The sequence below is a fragment of the Macadamia integrifolia genome, chromosome 3 (assembly GCF_013358625.1).
Source record: "Macadamia integrifolia cultivar HAES 741 chromosome 3, SCU_Mint_v3, whole genome shotgun sequence".
NCBI classification, from domain to species: domain Eukaryota; kingdom Viridiplantae; phylum Streptophyta; class Magnoliopsida; order Proteales; family Proteaceae; genus Macadamia; species Macadamia integrifolia.
This window is the reverse complement of record NC_056559.1, coordinates 4,707,729-4,726,662: the sequence shown is the minus strand read 5'-3', so window position 1 is coordinate 4,726,662 and position 18,934 is coordinate 4,707,729. Positions and strand designations below refer to the sequence as shown.

General features: G+C 39.6%; 1 protein-coding gene across 2 annotated transcripts; it reads left to right on the top strand.

The window, feature by feature from the left end:
• Positions 1-235: 235 nt before the first annotated feature.
• On the top strand, positions 236-18,108 carry LOC122073707 (trafficking protein particle complex subunit 11-like). Of its 2 annotated transcripts, none has more exons than XM_042638330.1 (9): positions 236-817; positions 7,124-7,185; positions 7,672-7,786; positions 7,880-8,003; positions 11,682-11,762; positions 13,210-13,551; positions 14,880-15,046; positions 15,130-15,965; positions 16,299-18,108. In XM_042638330.1, the coding sequence occupies exons 1-9, from the start codon at positions 480-482 to the stop codon at positions 17,777-17,779; spliced, it is 3,546 nt and encodes a 1,181-aa protein (XP_042494264.1). In that variant the 5' UTR covers positions 236-479; the 3' UTR covers positions 17,780-18,108. The 2 variants fall into 2 exon arrangements, with proteins under 2 accessions (XP_042494264.1, XP_042494266.1); XM_042638332.1 differs by having other exon boundaries at positions 718-791.
• Positions 18,109-18,934: the final 826 nt, after the last annotated feature.

Genomic DNA, 18,934 nt, shown 5'->3' with positions numbered 1-18,934 from the left:
GGGGCAGCCGGAGAAAACAGTTATTTTACTTTTATCATTGTCTAGGTGTAGGATCCACGCTGCATTTCAAGATTTTTTTCAAAAAATATATTTAATTTCTTTTAGAAATATTTAATTTCTGTCATGTACATGTCCAGGTGTCATATTATTTCGACGTTATACTATTGGAAGAACGTGAGTACGGGACTGCGACACCTTCAATCAATTTTCTCAAGAAATGGGTTTTTTGGTAAAATTTTATATTTATTGGGGGCATCAGGATCTCAGCGTCACGGAGAAGCAGAACCACCACTGGAAGGAAAAGGCATCGCTACCTTGGTTTCCGTTTCGGATCGCATTGATCATCCTCAAAAATCGATAGATCTGATCCAAAAATTAAAGTTATGCTCGCAGCCATTTCGCTCTAGAGCAGTGAATTTGAATTTCAAACGAGGAACAACGGTTACTGCGATTATAGTCATTACTTGTAGCAAAAAATTATGGTAGATTACGCCGAGGAGTTTCGAACTCCGCCAGTCACTCTGATTTCTTTGGTAGGATATCCGGAGCTTCATCCAACGATCTCTACTTACCTTCACTCCGAGCAGCCCCCAATCAATACTTTAGCATTGCCGGATTTCTCGAAGATCTCGATATTGGGTAGGAAGCAGAAGGAAACTGTGGCTTCTCGTAATGTGGATGGGATTTTGAAGAGAGATTGGTTATTGAAGCATCGAACAAAGGTTCCAGCTGTTGTTGCTGCTTTATTTAGTTCCGATCAGGTCTCCGGCGATCCTGCAGCGTGGCTACAGGTCTGCACCGATCTTGAAAACTTAAAGTACGGTTTCGTTCTTCATTTCCCCCTTTGTTTACCAGTCAATCGCTCAAATTTATTTCTTATTTCAATAACTACAACCTCAGTTAATAGTTCATTCTAGAAATTTGGAAAGCTGGTTTTCCTGACACTTTTTAGCAGAACTTCTATCTGGAAAGTCGTGGGTTTGATTGTTGAAATCGTTGAAAGACCTGTGGCACTCGGTATCAATCACCTTTACATGAATTATCATCGTACATTATTTTGAATATGAGTGACTGTTCTTCTAATGTCTGTGTTACCTCATAAAACTGGAGGAAAGGAGTGATGCTGGTTGATGGGAAGGCTTTTTTACGGTTCAAGTTGAGAGTCTTCAGACCGTACCCTTGACCTCAACTTAAGTGGTCACTTACGGCCCGTTTGCTAACATTTCAAGAAACGCGACACAGAAATGGCAGAAACGGAACAAAAAACATTTGTTTTCATAAATTGAAATTGAAATTTCTACCTATTTATGGTTGAAGAAACAACTCAGACGAAACAAGTCGTCGTTTCTGGAAATGACTCGTGGCCATTCTTTCGTTGGTTACTATCGACTTCCAGAAACATGACTTATCAAACACCTTCAATTCCGTTTATGTTTCTAGAAAATCTGGGTTTAGCCCTTTTCTTTCTCCCTCAAAACCGGCTTATCAGGAGAAGGCGCCCAGGGACGACTTAAGTATAGACCATGGACGGGATCCACGAGCGATGTGGGACTAAACTCCTTACACAGGAGATAGACGCGCACTCACTCTCCCCCGGTTCGCCCCGGCTCTGATACTAGATCTGGGTTTAGCTCTTTTCTTTCTCCCTCAAAACCGGTTTATCAAGAGAAGGTGCCCAGGGACTTAAGTATAGACCGCGGACGGGATCCACGACTGATGTGGGACTAAACTCCTTACGCAGTAGATAGACGTGCACTCACTTAATCTTGGTATTATTATCAAAAAAGAAAAGGCACTTTTTTTGGATAAGTAACTACTTAAATAATAAAAGTGAGTCAGTACGGCATAGAGATACAATGTAAAGGTACAACGACCACAACCATAACAATGATGGAACCACACCAACACGCTTGAAAACAGCCATACAGTGTCCAGATTTGATCTATCTTTTCACATTCTCACTCAAAGATCTCAAATTAAGGATACTTTCCATCATTCCATTTGACTTTATAAATGACTATGGTCTCATAACAAATCTACAAGAACAACTCTTGACGAAATAGGCAGTCAGTCTAGGTCGGTCAACTAAGTTAGCTAATCTGCTCCTCTTCAATTTCAATGTTCTTAAACCAGTAAAACCAGCCTGCAGATTTGTTTGGACAAATGAACTTGAAAGAATATCAATTTTTTTATGTAATTGCTAACCCATGTGATTGATACCATCAAGAGTTAAATCCCAACATCAAAGCCTAACTACAGCATTCAGAAACAAAACTTTGTGGCCAACTTCAATGTTTAAAATAATGTAATTTAAGCAATAGAAGCTTGGAAGATTAATAGAAAGAATGGGTCTAAATACTTACTAGTAACACAATGTGAGAGAGAGAGAGGAGAATAGAGAAAACAGCAGCCAGCAGTCATACTAAATGCAGTAGCAGGAGCCTCTTTCACTGGATTGCTCTTTTTAGATTATTTTCTTCTTCTTCTTTTTTCCGGGGGGGGTTGAAAATTTTCATTGACAAAAGTGAAGAAAAACAGGGCTCCCAAGGGAGGGAATGTACAAAAGCCACGGGCCAGAAGAAAATTAAAAATACAATAACACACCCACACTAGAAAGAGTGTGGGAGGTTCTAAGAAGTGACAATTAGTCTATTTTGTGGGAGAGTCAACATATCTGGAGGTCGTCACAGACAATTTGCTTTTGACATAAAAAAAGATGGAGTCCCTAATTTGCTGAAATGATCTAGAGTTGGGAATCCATCTTCTTAGGTTAAGCTCCAACCAAATGTGATGGATGGTGGCGCCAAACACAACTTTACCAACTCTATCACAAATTGAGGAAACTCTGAAGGTCATATCCACTCATGTTGGAAGGCAAGATTCTTCATCTATGGGGCCGACAACAAGCAAGGAGCCCAATCCAAATCCTAGAGGAAAAAAGGGTAATTGAAGATAAGGTGATCAACATCTTCAATGGTATTCCAGAAAGCCTGCAAGGAGGGATTGGGATGTGCCTCTGGATGAGGAAGGATGAGTTGGAAGACCGTAGGAGAGAGCACACCAAGATATAAAGTTGTGACTAGGAAAATGAGATTTGAACTTAATCAGATTGTGGGAAGGAACAAGAGAACCGTGAGATCTGAGGAGATTCCAAGCTGACTTTGATTTGAAAAGGCCTAAAGGAGAGGCAATCCAAGTAATGATATCACCCTTACCAAATGACCTTCTAGTGATGCCAAAGAGGGACCAAATAGAGCCCAATTGGATGGAGGAGAAGATAGGAGAAGCCCAAACATCTTCCTAGATAATGTCAAAATACCATGGCAATTCTATCTGAACCCAAACTGTAGATGACTATATGGCCTACCAAATGAAGGAGAATACCAAAAGGGTGTCAAAAGTCCAGCCAAAGTCTAGTGGAAGAACCATCATCAGTCAAAATGGTGATGGATCCATAAGCAAGAGACCTAAGTTTCAGAACCTTTCTCCATACCCAAGAAGCATTTGAGATGATTGGGGCTGTCTAGATAGAGCCATTACAGAGATGCTTATAATGGACTCAAGCACCATTTGACAACGTTCCGTTTCTGCCTTTTCTACATTTTCTTGTTCCCAGAAACGGAGAAACAACCAAAAATGCGTTTGATAAAGTTGTTCCGTTTCACCCATTTCTAGAAACATAAATCAAAATTTATGCCTATTTTCAATTTTAGAAACGACTTTGACAAAACAAGTCCAACTTGTTTCATCGTTTTTAGAAACGAATTTGAGAGAAAAAAAAGTCTATTGTGCCCCATAAATCTCTCAACTATTTAAACCTTAAAAAAGGCAACTGAACCCTCTCTCCTTTTGGGCATCCGATGATACTATTGGGTTTTTTAGTGGCATTATGTCTGCAAAAAACATTCCGAGAAACAGGTTTATCAAACACCAAAAAATCCGTTTTTGTTTTCAGAAACGTTAAAAGCTATTTCTGCTGTTTCTAGACACAAAAACCGCAGAAACATTATCAAATGGTGCCTCAGTCTACCCAAATGTTTTTCTTCTTAACATTTAACTTCCTAATCAACTTGAAGATAGCAGTCCAGTCCTCCCTCTTTTGGGAGGTAAACAGAGGCCCAAGATATGGGGTGGAGGAATCTAAAACAATCAGATCCTTTCCAAAGAAAGGAGCACGTAAGAGCTTCAGCTTCACAATAACTGCCTTAGGAAGACCAGAGATGCCTGGCCAATAAATACCGATGTACTAAAGGACCAATCTAATCAACTCAAGCCGGCCTGCATAGAATAACAATTTACCCTTCCAAAGCTAGAGTTTCTTCCGCATAAGGTCAAGCATGGCTGTACAATGGTGAGTGGTCAATTTGGAAGCGATCAATGGCAGCCCAATATATTTGGATGGCAGCTAAGAGAGAAACCAGTCAAGTCCTTAAGACATGCATTAGATTAATTTACTTATTGGAAAGAACAATTTTGAGATTAGGGTGACATTGCCGAGAAACTTGTTTTATTTCTCTCATTCAGATAATCCACAGTTCTGTTTGCAATGATCCTACATGTGGTTTATAATCTAACAGCCTTTTTTGCTAGAACAGTAAATAAAATGAAGAAATGCCCTCTCCGCAAAGTGGAAGTAAGGCTGCATACATTATGTCCCTCCCCTTACCCTGTAGTGGTGGGAGCCTCGTGCACTAGGTACGCCCTTTTTAGTAAATAAAATGAAGAAATATGGGCATGGCTGACGCTTGGACTGTTCTTAACATACACTGTTGACTCTCGAAGACCATATGTATGACCAACCATTAAGAATACAGATGGTACCTTTTATAGAAGACCTCATGACTTCTTAACTGAAGTATGAACATTACAATCACTCTTTAAAAAAATATATATATATTACAATCACCACACTTGCAACAGATATAACAAAAAACTTGACCTTACTGAAGACAATTTAATGAACCAACCAAACTTGCTTGATCCATTAAACATCGTAGCATAACCAAACCTTGATTGCATTGCTTGTGGGCCCCACAAAAATACCCGTATGCACTACTAAACACTTAAACACTAAAACACTAAAACACTTAAACACTTCCTCAAGCTGAAGCATAAATATCACCAATGCCTAGCTTGGAACACTGATGCAGATAAGTCACCTAAATGGGCTTATTTTGTTAGAAATAAGCTTTAGCTTGGGTTATGTATGTGTTGGGCTTTGTACACAAATTTTATTAATGAATGAAAATGGTTTTTTGCTGCCCTTTTCTGTGGGAATCAAAATTTGGTTGTGGGATTCAACTAATCTGTTGGTGAGACTCCAATACTGCTGATGGGATTCCGGTAAGGCTGGATGAGAAGCTTGGCGATGGGGACATCAAGATGTACAGCCGAAGGAAGAAGAAGACCCAACCTTCTTTGTGGTTGGAGGATAAGAAGAAGGAGGAAGAAGAAAGAAGAAGAAGAAACAGGTGGAAGAAAGGGAGGCTCAATCCAGCCTTTCCAGCGCTGGATCGAGTCCCTCTCCTTCCAATTTTTGTCCAAATCTTGTGGATCTTGTGGACCCCACTTTGATGTGTTAACTTAGTGATTTTTTATTTCCTAATATCTGGTTTAGTTAGACTTTGAATTACGTAGGAAACTACTTTAATTTTATTGTCTTTTTTTCTTTTAGAAACTTCTTTATTCTGAGAATATTTCCTAGGATTTACCTTGCTTTTTTTTTTTTTAGTAACTAGTTTACTACTTATGTAAGGCCATTGGCCATCTAATTGGGAATTAATGAATTTGATTCAAAAAGCACAGAGCTGTCGACCCCCCCTCACGATTTCTCTTTCTCGCCTTCCCTCTCTCCCTCGACTTTTCTCTCCATTATCTTTCACTCTTTTCGCTGCCTCTGTTCCCTTGAACTGCTGCTACTGATCTCCCTTTGATGTTGGATTGCTGCTGTTATACTCTGTTGCTGCTGTTGTTTACCCTCTACTGCTGCTATTACTCTCTGTTGCTGCCGCTGCACCGTTGCAGCCACTGTTTGCAACAACCGAAGGTCATGCTACGTGGATAAATCATCACCTGGGCTGCTGCTGATCTCCTTTTAATAATCGGACTACTGCTGGACACCATCTTCAAATCTGGGTTGTTTTCTTTATTCACAGATCTGGGCAGCAGGCAAGTATAGAATGAACCCTCCCATTCCCCCATTATCCCCTCATTATTTACTTCATTAACTTCCATTAAAACCCTCCCCTTTTATCCCATTGTTTGACCATTATTTGCACCACTATTTTACCTTAGATACTGCTGGTTTTCTATTACAAGTATGACTGATTTTGGAGCATATAATATGGTATTTTTTTATCTATCGTCGGTGTTTAATAGACTAGTGTCATAACCTAATATTGCTTGCTGCTATGTTCCCTACCCCATGTCCCCCCCTTGACACTTGAATGAGTTCATGTGTTTTTCTTCCTATATTATTATTGCTCTTTGTTACTTTGTTCATTGGTCTCACTTTTTTTTGCATGTTAATCTTGTTTGCTGAGCTTCCTTTATCCTGTCCAACCCAATTCCCTTGAGTTTACCTTACCTAGTTAGTTAATCTTGTAGGAAACCTAGTCACCTAGGAACCCCCCTACATCACTTGGTCATATTCTCCTATGATATTCTACTTCTTCTTCTTTCCTATAATCCTTCCATCGATTCCAAATAATTAAAATAACTTTTCTTCTCTTTTGTGGCTTTGCCTCTTGGAACCTTGTGAGATCTTCTAAGTTCACTGTTCCTTGGCACAATTTGATCTGGGTGAGAAGCCACATTCCTTGGCACAGCTTCATTGCTTGGAGGGCTATCAATTTCACCCTTCCTACCCAAGTTCTCCAGTCAGTTTAGAGTTTGGTCCAGTTTTCCTGTCGGTTTTGTTCGGTCCAACCAGTTTGGGCTGGAATTTGACACCCTAATTGTATTATTGCACCTAAGTTTTACCTTTGATAATACAGTCATTTTGAAGTTTTTACCTTGTTTGAATTTTAATATTCTACTTTTATTTCTTTTGCTTGATGTTGCTTTCGGGTGTTTAGACGTGTGATTGTGTACAGTTCCATTTTATGTTTCTCAATGTCTGCAGAACTGTGGTTCGTGGAAGGAACATCAAATTAGTTGTGGTGGTTGTTCAGTTAATTGATACGGGTAATAACCTTATATCAAGTCATTCTCATAATTTTTTATTAGAATATTTCCTCAATTATGCTATTGAAGTAATTCAATATGATCTGCAAGCCGTCCTTATGCTGTGGTTTTCTCGAGAAGAGTACTTGGTAATTCGAGTTTCAGATGGCATCATACACATGTTACTCGCATCCAGTACAAAATTCTTAGGTCATGCATCAGCATAAATTCTGATTATAGGTTGCCAATATTCATACCAGTTGGCATACTGACCTGGATTTGGAAGAAATGATGTTAATTTTGGTGAGAGACTTGTTGAGAGAATTTAAACTCTTTTTTTAATAGCTTTCTTCTGGATCTTCAAAGGCTTTTTAAGAAGGAAGAAATCAAAAGTCTGCTTCAAAAGTTATAGACTTTCAAATATTATGTTTATTTAATCTAGTGTGGTAGGAGGGAGAAAAGAAAAAGGAAGAAAATTTAATGTAAATACCTTTACGTTCAATGCAGATGAAGTCAGTGAAGATCATATAATTGCCCTGCGGAAGCATGCTGAAGTTGATTCCAAGTATCTTCTTATCTTCATCCAGAATGATGCATCAGAACTAACACAATCACTTAGCAGGCAAGCAATAACTTTGATGTACTGTTATCTTAGTTCCATGCTAGAACCTCAATCTGTTAGTGATCTTGGCATCTTATTGAATAAACTTTGCAGGTTGGGTGATGCATTTTCTGAACTAGCAAAGATATATTACAGGGACGAAAGTCAAAGGATTAAAACCCGTATTGAGAAGAAAAGCTTCAACTTTAACGAGTTGAATATCCGCTACTGCTTTAAGGCTAGGACTTGCTTTTCTTTCTTCTCTCAAGTTTGTGTTATTGTTTCTACAATTACCTTATACTCCAATGCCTGATACAACAGGCACTAAGCGTTTTATCTTTTTCAATTTTGAAATGCGCTAACCCTGTGTTGACAATTGTTCCCAAACAAAAATATAGACCAAGTCCTTGTTTTACAGTTGATTCCACTACAACACAACTTAGCCTTATCTCAACTAAATGAGGTCGGCTACATGAGTATATATTTATATAAATATATATATATAAGAAGTGACTTTGGGACATCCCACTCACGAATCGGCAACCCAGATCTTAGCCCTCCACGTAGCTCTATTAGATGCCATACTTGGGTGAAGACTTAATTTTTGCATGTCTCTCCTTACTAACTCATCATTGTCGTTTTCGGCCTGCCCCTAGCCCTATTAGCTCCATCCATCTGCATCTGGTCACTCCTCCGTACTGGGGCATCCAAAGGCCTCCTTTGGACATGCCCAAACCATCGTAGCCGACATTCTCTGAGCTTATCCTGAATTGGGGCAATTCCTAAATCGGTTCTAACCTTATCATTTCTTATTCTATCTCTCAGGGTTTTACCGCACATCCATCTCAACATCCTCATCTTAGCCACACTCAACTTATCTACGTTACGCTTCTTGACTGCCCAACATTCTGCACCATACATCATAGCTGGTCTTATAACAATTCTGTAGAATTTTTCCTTAAGTCTTAGAGGAATCCGTCGATCACATAGCACTCTAGATGCCCCTCTCCATTTCATCCATCCTACTTTAATTCTGTGTGAAACATCATCATCAATCTCACCTTCCTTATTTAAGATAGAGCCCAGATATCTGAAGCAATCACTTTGTGGGATCTCCCTCCCCTCAATTTTCACTTCCTCGCTATCGATCCTCACTCGACTAAAGTTACACATCATATATGCCGTCTTTGTTCTACTTATCTTAAGACCTCGCGATTCTAAAGTATATCTCCATAGTTCCAACTTATCGTTTATCTCTGTCACAGTTTTACCGACCAGCACAATATCGTCAGCAAAAAACATACACCACGGGATCTCTCCTTGAATATTCCTTTTTAAGTCATCCATGATAAGTGTAAACAGATAGGGGCTTAAAGCAGATCCTTGATGTAATCCGATGGTAATTGGAAACTCAGCACCTTGGTCTCTCACTGATCTCACACTAGTCAACACATCTCCATACATGTCTTGAATTATATCCACGTATTTACTTAACACCCATTTCTTCTCTAAAACCTGCCAAATTAAATCTCTGGGGACCCTATCATAGGCCTTTTCTAGGTCGACAAAGACCATATGAAGATCCCCTCTTGCACATTCTGGATTTTTCCATAAGCCTTCGAAGAAGGTAAATCGCTTCTGTAATGGATTTCCCGGGCATGAAACCGAATTGGTTCCCAGAGATATTGGTTTCTCTTCTTAAGCGAACCTCTATTACCTTCTCCCATAGTTTCATAGTATGGCTCATGAGTTTTATGCCTCTATAGTTGTTGCAGCTCTGGATATTGCCTTTATTTTTGTAGATTGGGACAATGACACTTCTCCTCTACTCATCTGGCATCTTTTTCGTGCTCATGATCTTGTTAAACAGCTTGGTACTAAACAAACCCACGTGGACCCAAGCTCTTCCACACTTCAGTTGGGACCTCATCCGGACCTGGAGTCCTCCCTACTTTCATCTTCTTCCTTAGGGCTTCAATAACCTCGGTCACTCCTATCTTGTGTATATACCTATGATTCCTGTTGTCAAGCAAGGTACTCGAACCACTCCTATTAGGGTTGTTTCCATTGAGTAGGTTACAAAAATACTCATCCCATCTCTTCTTTATGTCTTTATCATTCACAAGCACTCTAACCTCCTCATTCTTAATGCGTCGAACATGGTCAAGATCCCTGCTATTCCTTTCCCAAATTTTAGCTATCCTATAAATAACCTTTTTACCTTCCTTGGTATTTAAATTGTTGTAGAAGTCATCATATTTTCTCGCCCTTGCTTTCCCCACAAACTTTCTTGCCTCGTTTCTGGTGGCCTTATATCTCTCTTTATCTTCAACTTCTTCAGTCCTTTGCCAAATCTTAAAATTATCCTTCTTAGTCTTTATGGCAGCCTGGACCTCCACATCCCACCACCAAGTCTCTCCAAGGGCGAACTTGGTACCCTTAGACACCCCTAAAACCTCCTTGGCAACTTTCTTAATGCAATCCTTCATTTCATTCCGCATCGTGTTGGCGTCCCCTTCACAATCCCACTTCCCATTCTTCACCACATTATCTGTAAAAGACCCCCGAGCCTCACCTTTCAATCTCCACCACCTAACCTTAGGGCAAACATGTTTCCTTGGTTTCTTCTTCAATACATGGAGGCACAAGTCCAAGATCAACAATCTATGTTGAGAGGTTAAACTCTCCCCAGGGATGACCTTACAGTCTTTACACATCCATTGGTCAGACCTTCTGGTGAGGAAGAAGTCTATTTGACTGAAATGCTGTCCAATTTTGTAAGTAATTATGTATTGTTCCCTCTTAGCGAGGAGAGAGTTAGCAATGGATAGGTCATAGGCGGTTGCGAAGTCCAAAATTGAGGTTCCCTCCTCATTCCTCTCCCCAACACCATAACCTTCGTGCACCTCAACATAACCTCTCCTATCTTTACCAATGTGTCCATTCAGATCCCCTCCCATAATAATTTTTTCCTCCGGTCCAAAGCTATGCATCAATTCATCCAAGTGTTCCCAAAATTGTAGCTTGCAAATCTCATCCAATCCTGCTTGGGGAGCATAGACACTAATAATGTTGACCACCTCTTTGTCTAACACCAGCTTTAAGGATAGGATCCTATCTCCGACTCTTTTAACGTCTACCACATCGTTCTTCAGGTCTTTCCACCACTATGCCAACTCCACCTCTACCACTTTGGTCTCCAACATACTATAGTTTGAATTCGTCTAGCATCTTAGCTTTCATCCCTTTCCATCTGGTCTCTTGGATACATGCAATGTTATTCCTTGTCCTCCTCATGACATCTATCAACTCCAAACTCTTTCCCATCAGTGAACCAATGTTCCAGGAAGCACATTAGATCCTCCTAACACGCTCTTGTACATGTTGCAAAATAGGTCGATGCCGTGTGTCGTTTGTGTGGGATGTCCTGACAGCAGGAAAAAAAGACATAGGACACGAAACGGGTAAAATATAATAAAAAAATCCGGGGATCCATGCAAATGGTGGATTGGCTGAATATAATATGGTGCCGGCTGCCTACCTGACGCACCAAAAAATAACTAAATATATATATTAAGAAAGAAAGTAAAAGGATAGAGGTAAGGACTGAAACTTAGCCAGTTGATTCCACTACGTGAACAATATTGGATTTTTTTTCTTTTTTGGAGGGGGGGAACCTAAAAAAGAGCATTGTGAGTTTAACCTTTGAAAACATTTGAGTGCATCAGTAATCTCCATGCCTTCTTCTATTCTTTAAACAATTATGATGCCTGGCTTGTGCCACATATATAGCTCTGCTTGTTTTTGGCAAAATGCAAGCCATGTGGTATTAGCTAATTGCTAATATATCCAGAATTTTGTTAATTGCGAGGGAATTTTCTGTTACTCAATAAAAATAAAACTAATGAAATTGCAGGTTGCTGTATACGCAGAATTTCGAAGAGACTGGGTCGAAGCTTTGAGGTTTTATGACGATGCATACCGTGCTTTACGTGAGGTATCTTTCACTTACTCCGAACACAAATACCATTCTCCATTAATAGCCGTGATGTCTTCTATTATGAAAGCTATGTCCTGTTGCACTCATCTTTCTTCTAATTATCCATTTTTGAAACAGACATTTCCTTCAAAATAATTACTGTTATCAAGGATATCAATGAAGTGCAATTGGCTCATTATTAGTTTGTTGAGCCAAGTTGATGGCAACATGACACCCCATGTGCAAATACAGGTTGTGTCAGTTTCCTGTTTACGGAAAAAGAGGTTCCTTCAAAAAATACATAAAATTATTTGCATCTTGCTATGTTTATTTTGAATGTTCTGCAAGACATTGAACACCTGAGGTTTACCTGATGCTGCACTTGGCTTACTACCTAATTTGAGTAGTATCTTGGAACCCTTATTCTTACAGAACACATTAACTGCAGTGATGTAGGAATTTTGACAGGAAGTTGCAACAAAACCTACGCAGGATGGAGTTATTTATATAACACTTCTATTCTATAAATTACAAATCAATCTCTTTGCCAAAGAATGTCCATAGTGACCCATCAATTATCTAATCTTTACAAAAGGGTAAGGCTTAACCCATGTGGTTTACATAATATTTAGAGACCTCTTCCTTAAGGTACTGTTTGAGAGTTCCTGTTCTACCAGCGGGCTTGAACAGTGGTGGGGCACCAAGATTAAAGAATAAACCTGCTACGCATGATGGTTTTGGGCAAGTTGGGTCTGGGTTAACCCAATTATGTTGCCGCAGAAAGTCTTAATTGACTGAGTTGATTTTAAGGCTTAAACTGTAAGTTTTGTTTTCTTTCCAGCTTATGTTTTATGTTTATGAGTTCTAGTTCAGTAAATGTTGACTTTTAAGTTATGAGATGTAAGAGGATTATTGTTTCCTAATTTGGTAGGATTCAACTTTGCACTCTATAAATAATAATGAATGACAAAAAGCGAATTTGTATTGTAGTAATAACATTAGGACAACAATGAACTTATTCATTTATTTATTTATTTTGAACTTGTTTTGTAATAATGAATGAGAAAGCCTGATTACATTAGGACAACAATGAACTTTTTTTAAGGGGGTTTAAATTGGATTTGACTGGAAGTTTGATGCTAGAAAGATTGGTTGGAATCCATTGACTAATGAGTTCAAATTTTATTATCTAATAATTTCCTGCACATCAATGTGCAACTGTACATTTTATTTGTCTGTATTTATGTTTCATGTTCCCCTGTGGTCCCCTAGAAATGAAGCACAATAGCCTAAAGCTGCAACAAGAACCAGAAAATTTTTCAAGAATTATGAAATGTTTTATAACTAACTACATATAACCCCCCCCCCTTTCTGTGTGAGTCGGGTTGCTTCAATCCATGTGAAACATTTCATCTCAAATCTTTCCTTTGGCCAATATTGTTTATGAATCAATTTTTCTGTATAGATAGTTGGAACTTCAACAAGGTTGCCAGCAATTCAACGCCTGGTCGAGATAAAAACAGTTGCAGATTTATTGCACTTTAAGATATCAGCCTTGCTGCTGCATGGTCGAAAGGTCATAGAAGCATTTATGTGGTTCCGACAACACATTGCATCTTATAAAACGCATGTGGGAGCTCCTGAAGTTGTTTTCCTTCACTGGGACTGGATGAGCCGGCAGTTTTTGATCTTTGCTGAGCTACTGGAGACAAGTGCTGCGACCATTCCAAGCATTGCTTCTCTTGTTTTAGGCACATCAGAGAAGCCTTTGGCTGAGTGGGAAATCCACCCAGCTCACTATTATGAGGTGGGTTTCCTTTTTCACCTTCCATATTAAAGATTATATCTCATTCCTCCCCTAAAAAGGATGTTACAAAAGTAAAAGGAATAATTAGCCTGGAAAGGAGGATGGAATGTAACTCTCTTATCTGTGTAGATTGTGGAACACTTGTACACCTAGACTCCTCAGGGTTCTGACAACTTCAATCACCTCTCTGAATGCTTCCAGCCTCCTTTGTGGTTTTCTGGTGAATGGCAGATAAACCATTCTATTAAGTGATTGTAGTTGAGTTAAAATCTGCACATGCTGATTTAAATGTTTGAGAACCCAAAACTGCTGAGCTTAAAGCATTAGTTAAAGGTTTAGAAAGTATTGTCCTTTATGAGTGGCGGGGTTTGACGGAGAGAAGAGTTCTTTTGAGGTGATTAGTTAGAGGAACTTAAATGCTTTTGGGACATCAAGATTATGTCATCTCATCTGGAATAGATCTCTTTGTGTGTTTTGGAACATCAATTTTACCTTGAGGATGAGGTTCCTCCTATTGAGTACTCTGCCTGTTCTGCAGGTGCCATATTTTTGTTTGTTGTGTTATTACTTATTGGTATTGTGTTGTGCTATTCCTTTATCCATCTTTCTTTATCCTTTTGAATAAAATTTTCAATTGTCCCATAAATGTATGCGTACATTATCATAAGACGCATGGTAAATAGAAATGAAGGTATATTTGTTAAATACATACCTAGTTAATACTGAACTCAGTTTTAGTGCTCTGAAGGAGGCATATGAAATCTTATGAAAAGCAGGGGAGGCAGGAAGTTGTAAGGACACAAGGGGGTCTTTGTGTAATTTAACCTATTAATTATCATCCCCATATGAAAATAGAATATTTACATTTTTTTATTGTCCAAATTCCAAAAAAGTATTATCTTCTGATGCATGACACTTGCTTATCAATTTGGACAACTCATACAAAAGACCCTATTAACAGATCCCTAGGAAAATGCATCAATCTGATAAGGTGAGCTGGCCATTCCAGTCACTAGCAACACATTGACAATGAGAATGGGAGAATTCAATGATCAAGAAAGAGGAGTCCAGTTACTGGATGGTTTTATTCATCAGATCCACAGGATAATGAACTCTCCTAACAATAAACTTATAGATAGATGGTTGAGAGTTAAGACTATTTCTTCTTATGCAAGTTAGAGACTTAAGTACTTAACTATGAGTTGAAAGCTCAGGCCATAGCTATATCTTAGAAATCTAGTTCTGCTAACCAAACAGAAAGGGGACCTGTTAATATTATTCTATTTTATTTCAATTTAACCTTTGATGACTCTTTTATTTGGCAACAGTTGGCGGCTCATTACATGAAGGAGAAGAGATACTGCCAGGAAGTTGCTTTGTCTGCATCAGAAACCTCAAAAAGGACTGGAAGTAGCTCAGAATCTGTGATACAATCCGACTTTGTGGGCCAATTTGCTAGATTACTGGAGCAAGGGGAAGCATTTGCAATGCAAACGTAAGTCTTGTAAATTGGTAGCCCGAATGGCTTCTGTATCCTTTAGCTATACTGGCACTGATACTGCTCATTTTGTAATGCAGTCTAACCGATGCAGAGTACATTCACTATGCCATTGTAGAAGGGAAGAGGTTTCAGGATTCTTATGAAATTATTGCTCTTCTGAAGAAGTCTTTTGAGTCATACAGTAACCTTAAAGCCCAGAGAATGGCCTCTTACTGTGGGATACAGATGGCCAGAGAGTACTTTGCTCTTGGTGAATTTGGTAATGCAAAGAGCCTTTTTGATGGTGTTGCTAGTCAATACGTGCAAGAGGGCTGGATTACATTGCTTTGGGAAATCTTGGGTTACTTGCGTGAGTGCTCCAGGAGACTTGGTTCTGTAAAAGATTTTGTTGAGTACTCTCTTGAAATGGCTGCGCTGCCTATATCATCTGGTGCTGAGTCCTCCATCTGTAAAGGAGAATATGGGCCAGCTGGGGCCCCTACTTTTCCCCAAAGAGAGATGATACACAAGGAAGTTTTTGGGCTGGTGAAAGGGGAACCCATTTTGACATCAGATGAAGGAAACTATGCCCTTGCAATAACAGAGGACCAACCCCTCCATCTTGAGATTGATCTCGTCAGCCCCTTAAGGGTGGTACTTCTTGCTTCAGTTGCTTTCCATGATCAGGTGGTTAAACCTGGTGCACCTTCCTCACTTACACTATCTCTTTTATCACAATTGCCCCATCCTGTTGAGATCAATCAACTAGAAATCCAATTCAATCAACCAGCATGTAATTTCACCATTGCTAGTGTTATCAAGGAAGCAGTGGTGGCAAGTTACATTGGAGAGAGAGGGACCCATGTAGAGACTGCACCAAATCTAATCCTGCTTACAAACAAGTGGCTGCGGTTGACATATGACCTCAAATCTGGTAAAATTTATTTTCTCTCTGTATTCTGATTATCTTACTTACATGATCAAATCTGTACTGCACACAAGGAATACATGCCAGCATTCTCAATCAGTGGACCCAATCTCTTACTCAATAAACAGGAAGGGGGGGGGGGGAATTGCAAGGGAAGAAATGCGTGGATATTGGGTTCCTAGATGTTCAGGCTTGAGTATACATGTTCTGGTCCCCTGCATGGGCTCCATTTGTACAGTGGAATCCTCATTTTATCTGTATGATGATAGTGCTGCTGCAAACATATTTTCTCTTTCTTATTTTATACTGGTGTAAATATATGCTACCTGAATGATTCAGAACAAAGCGGGAAGCTTGAATGCGTATCCGTGATTGCAAAATTTGGACCCCACTTCACAATCTGTTGTCGAGCTGAGAGTCCTGCTTCAATGGATGATTTGCCACTTTGGAAGTTTGAGGATCTTGTGCAGACCTATCCAACATGGGATCCTGCCCTCGCCTACTCTGGGCAGAAGGTTGTCCAAGTTCAAGAGCCAGAGCCACAAGTTGATCTTGTTTTAGGTGCTACTGGCCCTGCATTAGTTGGGGAACACTTTTTTATTCCTGTGACAGTGACCTCCAAAGGCCATGCTATCTATTCTGGTGAGTTAAAGATCAATCTAGTGGATGCTAAAGGAGGTGGTTTGGTTAGTCCAAGGAAAACAGAACCATTCTCTATGGACAGTCACCATGTTGAGCTCCTTGGCATCTCTGAACCAGATGGTGAAGGTGAATCCCAAGCAGGTATGGACGATATTAAGAAAATCCAGCAGTCTTTTGGATTGTTGCCAGTTCCTTTTATAAAACTGGGAGACTCCTGGCGTTGCAAATTGGAAATCAAATGGAATAGACCCAAGCCTATCATGCTTTATGTGTCATTGGGTTACTTGCCAAGTAGTGAAGCTGGTGTGCAGAAAGTTCATGTCCACAAAAGCTTGCAGATTAACGGGGAAATTGCTGTAGTAATAGGCCACCATTTTATGATGCCATACCGGCAGCACTCATTGATGCTGTCAAGGATCAAATCACATGATTTTGATGACTCACCATCACTGGCTCTTAATCAGACCAGTATTCTCATTGTCACTGCAAAGAATTGCAGTGAGGTTCCTTTGCGGCTGACCTCCATGTTCATTGAAATGGATGATGATGAAATTGGACGCTCGTGCACTGTGCAGCGGGGAGGTGATAGTCCACTGGATCATGCACTTCTTGTGCCAGGTGAAGATTTCAAAAAAGTTTTCTCCATCATACCTGAGTTGAATTTTCCCAGACTTGCCATGGGAACTGTCTCTCTTAGATGGAGTAGGGAGTTTGGGTTTGAAGAGCAGTCTCGTTCTGGCCTTACAGAAACTGAGGTTTTAACCAGACACAAGCTCCCTCATGTAAATGTGGAGATGGCACCTTTGATTATGAGCCTGGAGTGCCCTCCTCATGCCCTCCTTGGATCTCCCTTCACATGCTATGTGAGAATTCAGAACCAGACAGAGTTACTTCAAGAGGTCAAATACTCATTGGCGGACTCTCAGAGTTTTCTGTGTTCTGGATTTCATAATGACACAATTTTTGTTTTGCCAAAGTCTGAGCATATTATTGGTTACAAGCTTGTGTCATTGGCTTCTGGTGTGCAACAGCTACCCCAGGCTACAGTGACCTCACTGAGATATTCCGCTGAACTTCGACCGCCACTTTCTGCATCCACTGTTTTCATTTTCCCCTCTGAGCCTCAAAAAAATATGGGTGATGTGGGATCAAAGTTGCCAGAGCCCATTTTCACATGAGTAAAATCCGCATCCCAGTCACATATAAAAACCCTTTATTGAAACTAATTTGTCAATGTAACACAATTCCATTATTGATTGCTGCACCCAAGAATCTCATCTCCAACTGGCAGTCTTCTGATTAAGCATTTTTTTGGGTCCCAACATGCCGAGTCTTGCTTGTCTGGTGCTATTTTAGAGTTATTCTTTTCAAGCTGTATTTGCTTCTGATAGGATATTGTTTGTCTTAAAACTTGTAGGTTTGTACTTTGTATCAAGGTGAGTTTTGACCTCTATGTATTGGCGAATTTTGCAGTAGTAAATCAATAAATTTAATTATTCAGGCTGAATTTGATTCCTTCCTCGAATGGTTTTTTTTTTCCTTCTGTTTTTTCTTTTTATTCATATTGAAATGCATAAGGTGATGCTCCACAATGGACTGCTTATTTGTTTACTAATGCAGTCATGGTTTTTTATTAATCAAAATTAGTTTGCACGGGGGGGGGGGAGATTTGAATGAGCACAAGATTTAGGGATACCAAATGCGCATAAAAGTGACAGCAGCCCTTTCATTTTGGTCATTGAGGTTTGCAGAAGTTTTTATTTAGAATGCTGGTATTTTTCAGTTTCTTTTACATTCAAGACAGGAGAGGAAGTTTTTTCCCTTTCCAGAAGAATAATTTTAAGGGGTTTGTCATGCTCATGATAACTGGAATAGACACAATTTTATTGGAGGGTCACTTCCAAAAGATTATTGGTATGGACATATGATGACAGCTTAGATGAGTTGAAAACCCAAGGGGGCAGGTCAAACTTTTGCCAAAAGGAGAAAATCCTTTGGCTCATTACCCTTCTTTTTTCTTTTTTTTTTCTCTGTGGAATTTGTGTAGGTTATTTATTTGCACAATCCACATAGGAAGGGCATCCCATGCCACCACGTGAAATGATGACTTGGTGATCTGGTGATCTGACTATCAATAGGCAAGGGAAAGTCTCTATGAACCATTGGAGGATAGGCATGGGGAATCTTTTTTAACGGAAACATAGTTGTAATTATCGCTGATTACATGATGACAGAAAATTATATTGAAGCAGATTCAAGAAGCCTATTCCACGGATTGAAGCGAGCTAAGGAAAACGGATGGTATCTTGCTGAGATCTAGAGTGAACATATCT

Excerpts from the sequence above, each read along its gene's own strand:
- LOC122073707 (XM_042638330.1), top strand. The coding sequence starts at position 480 with ATGGTAGATTACGCCGAGGAGTTTCGAACTCCGCCAGTCACTCTGATT. Across the intron at positions 7,186-7,671 it reads TGTTCAGTTAATTGATACGG|ATGAAGTCAGTGAAGATCAT; the intron begins GTAATAACCTTA and ends CGTTCAATGCAG. Across the intron at positions 8,004-11,681 it reads ATATCCGCTACTGCTTTAAG|GTTGCTGTATACGCAGAATT; the intron begins GCTAGGACTTGC and ends ATGAAATTGCAG.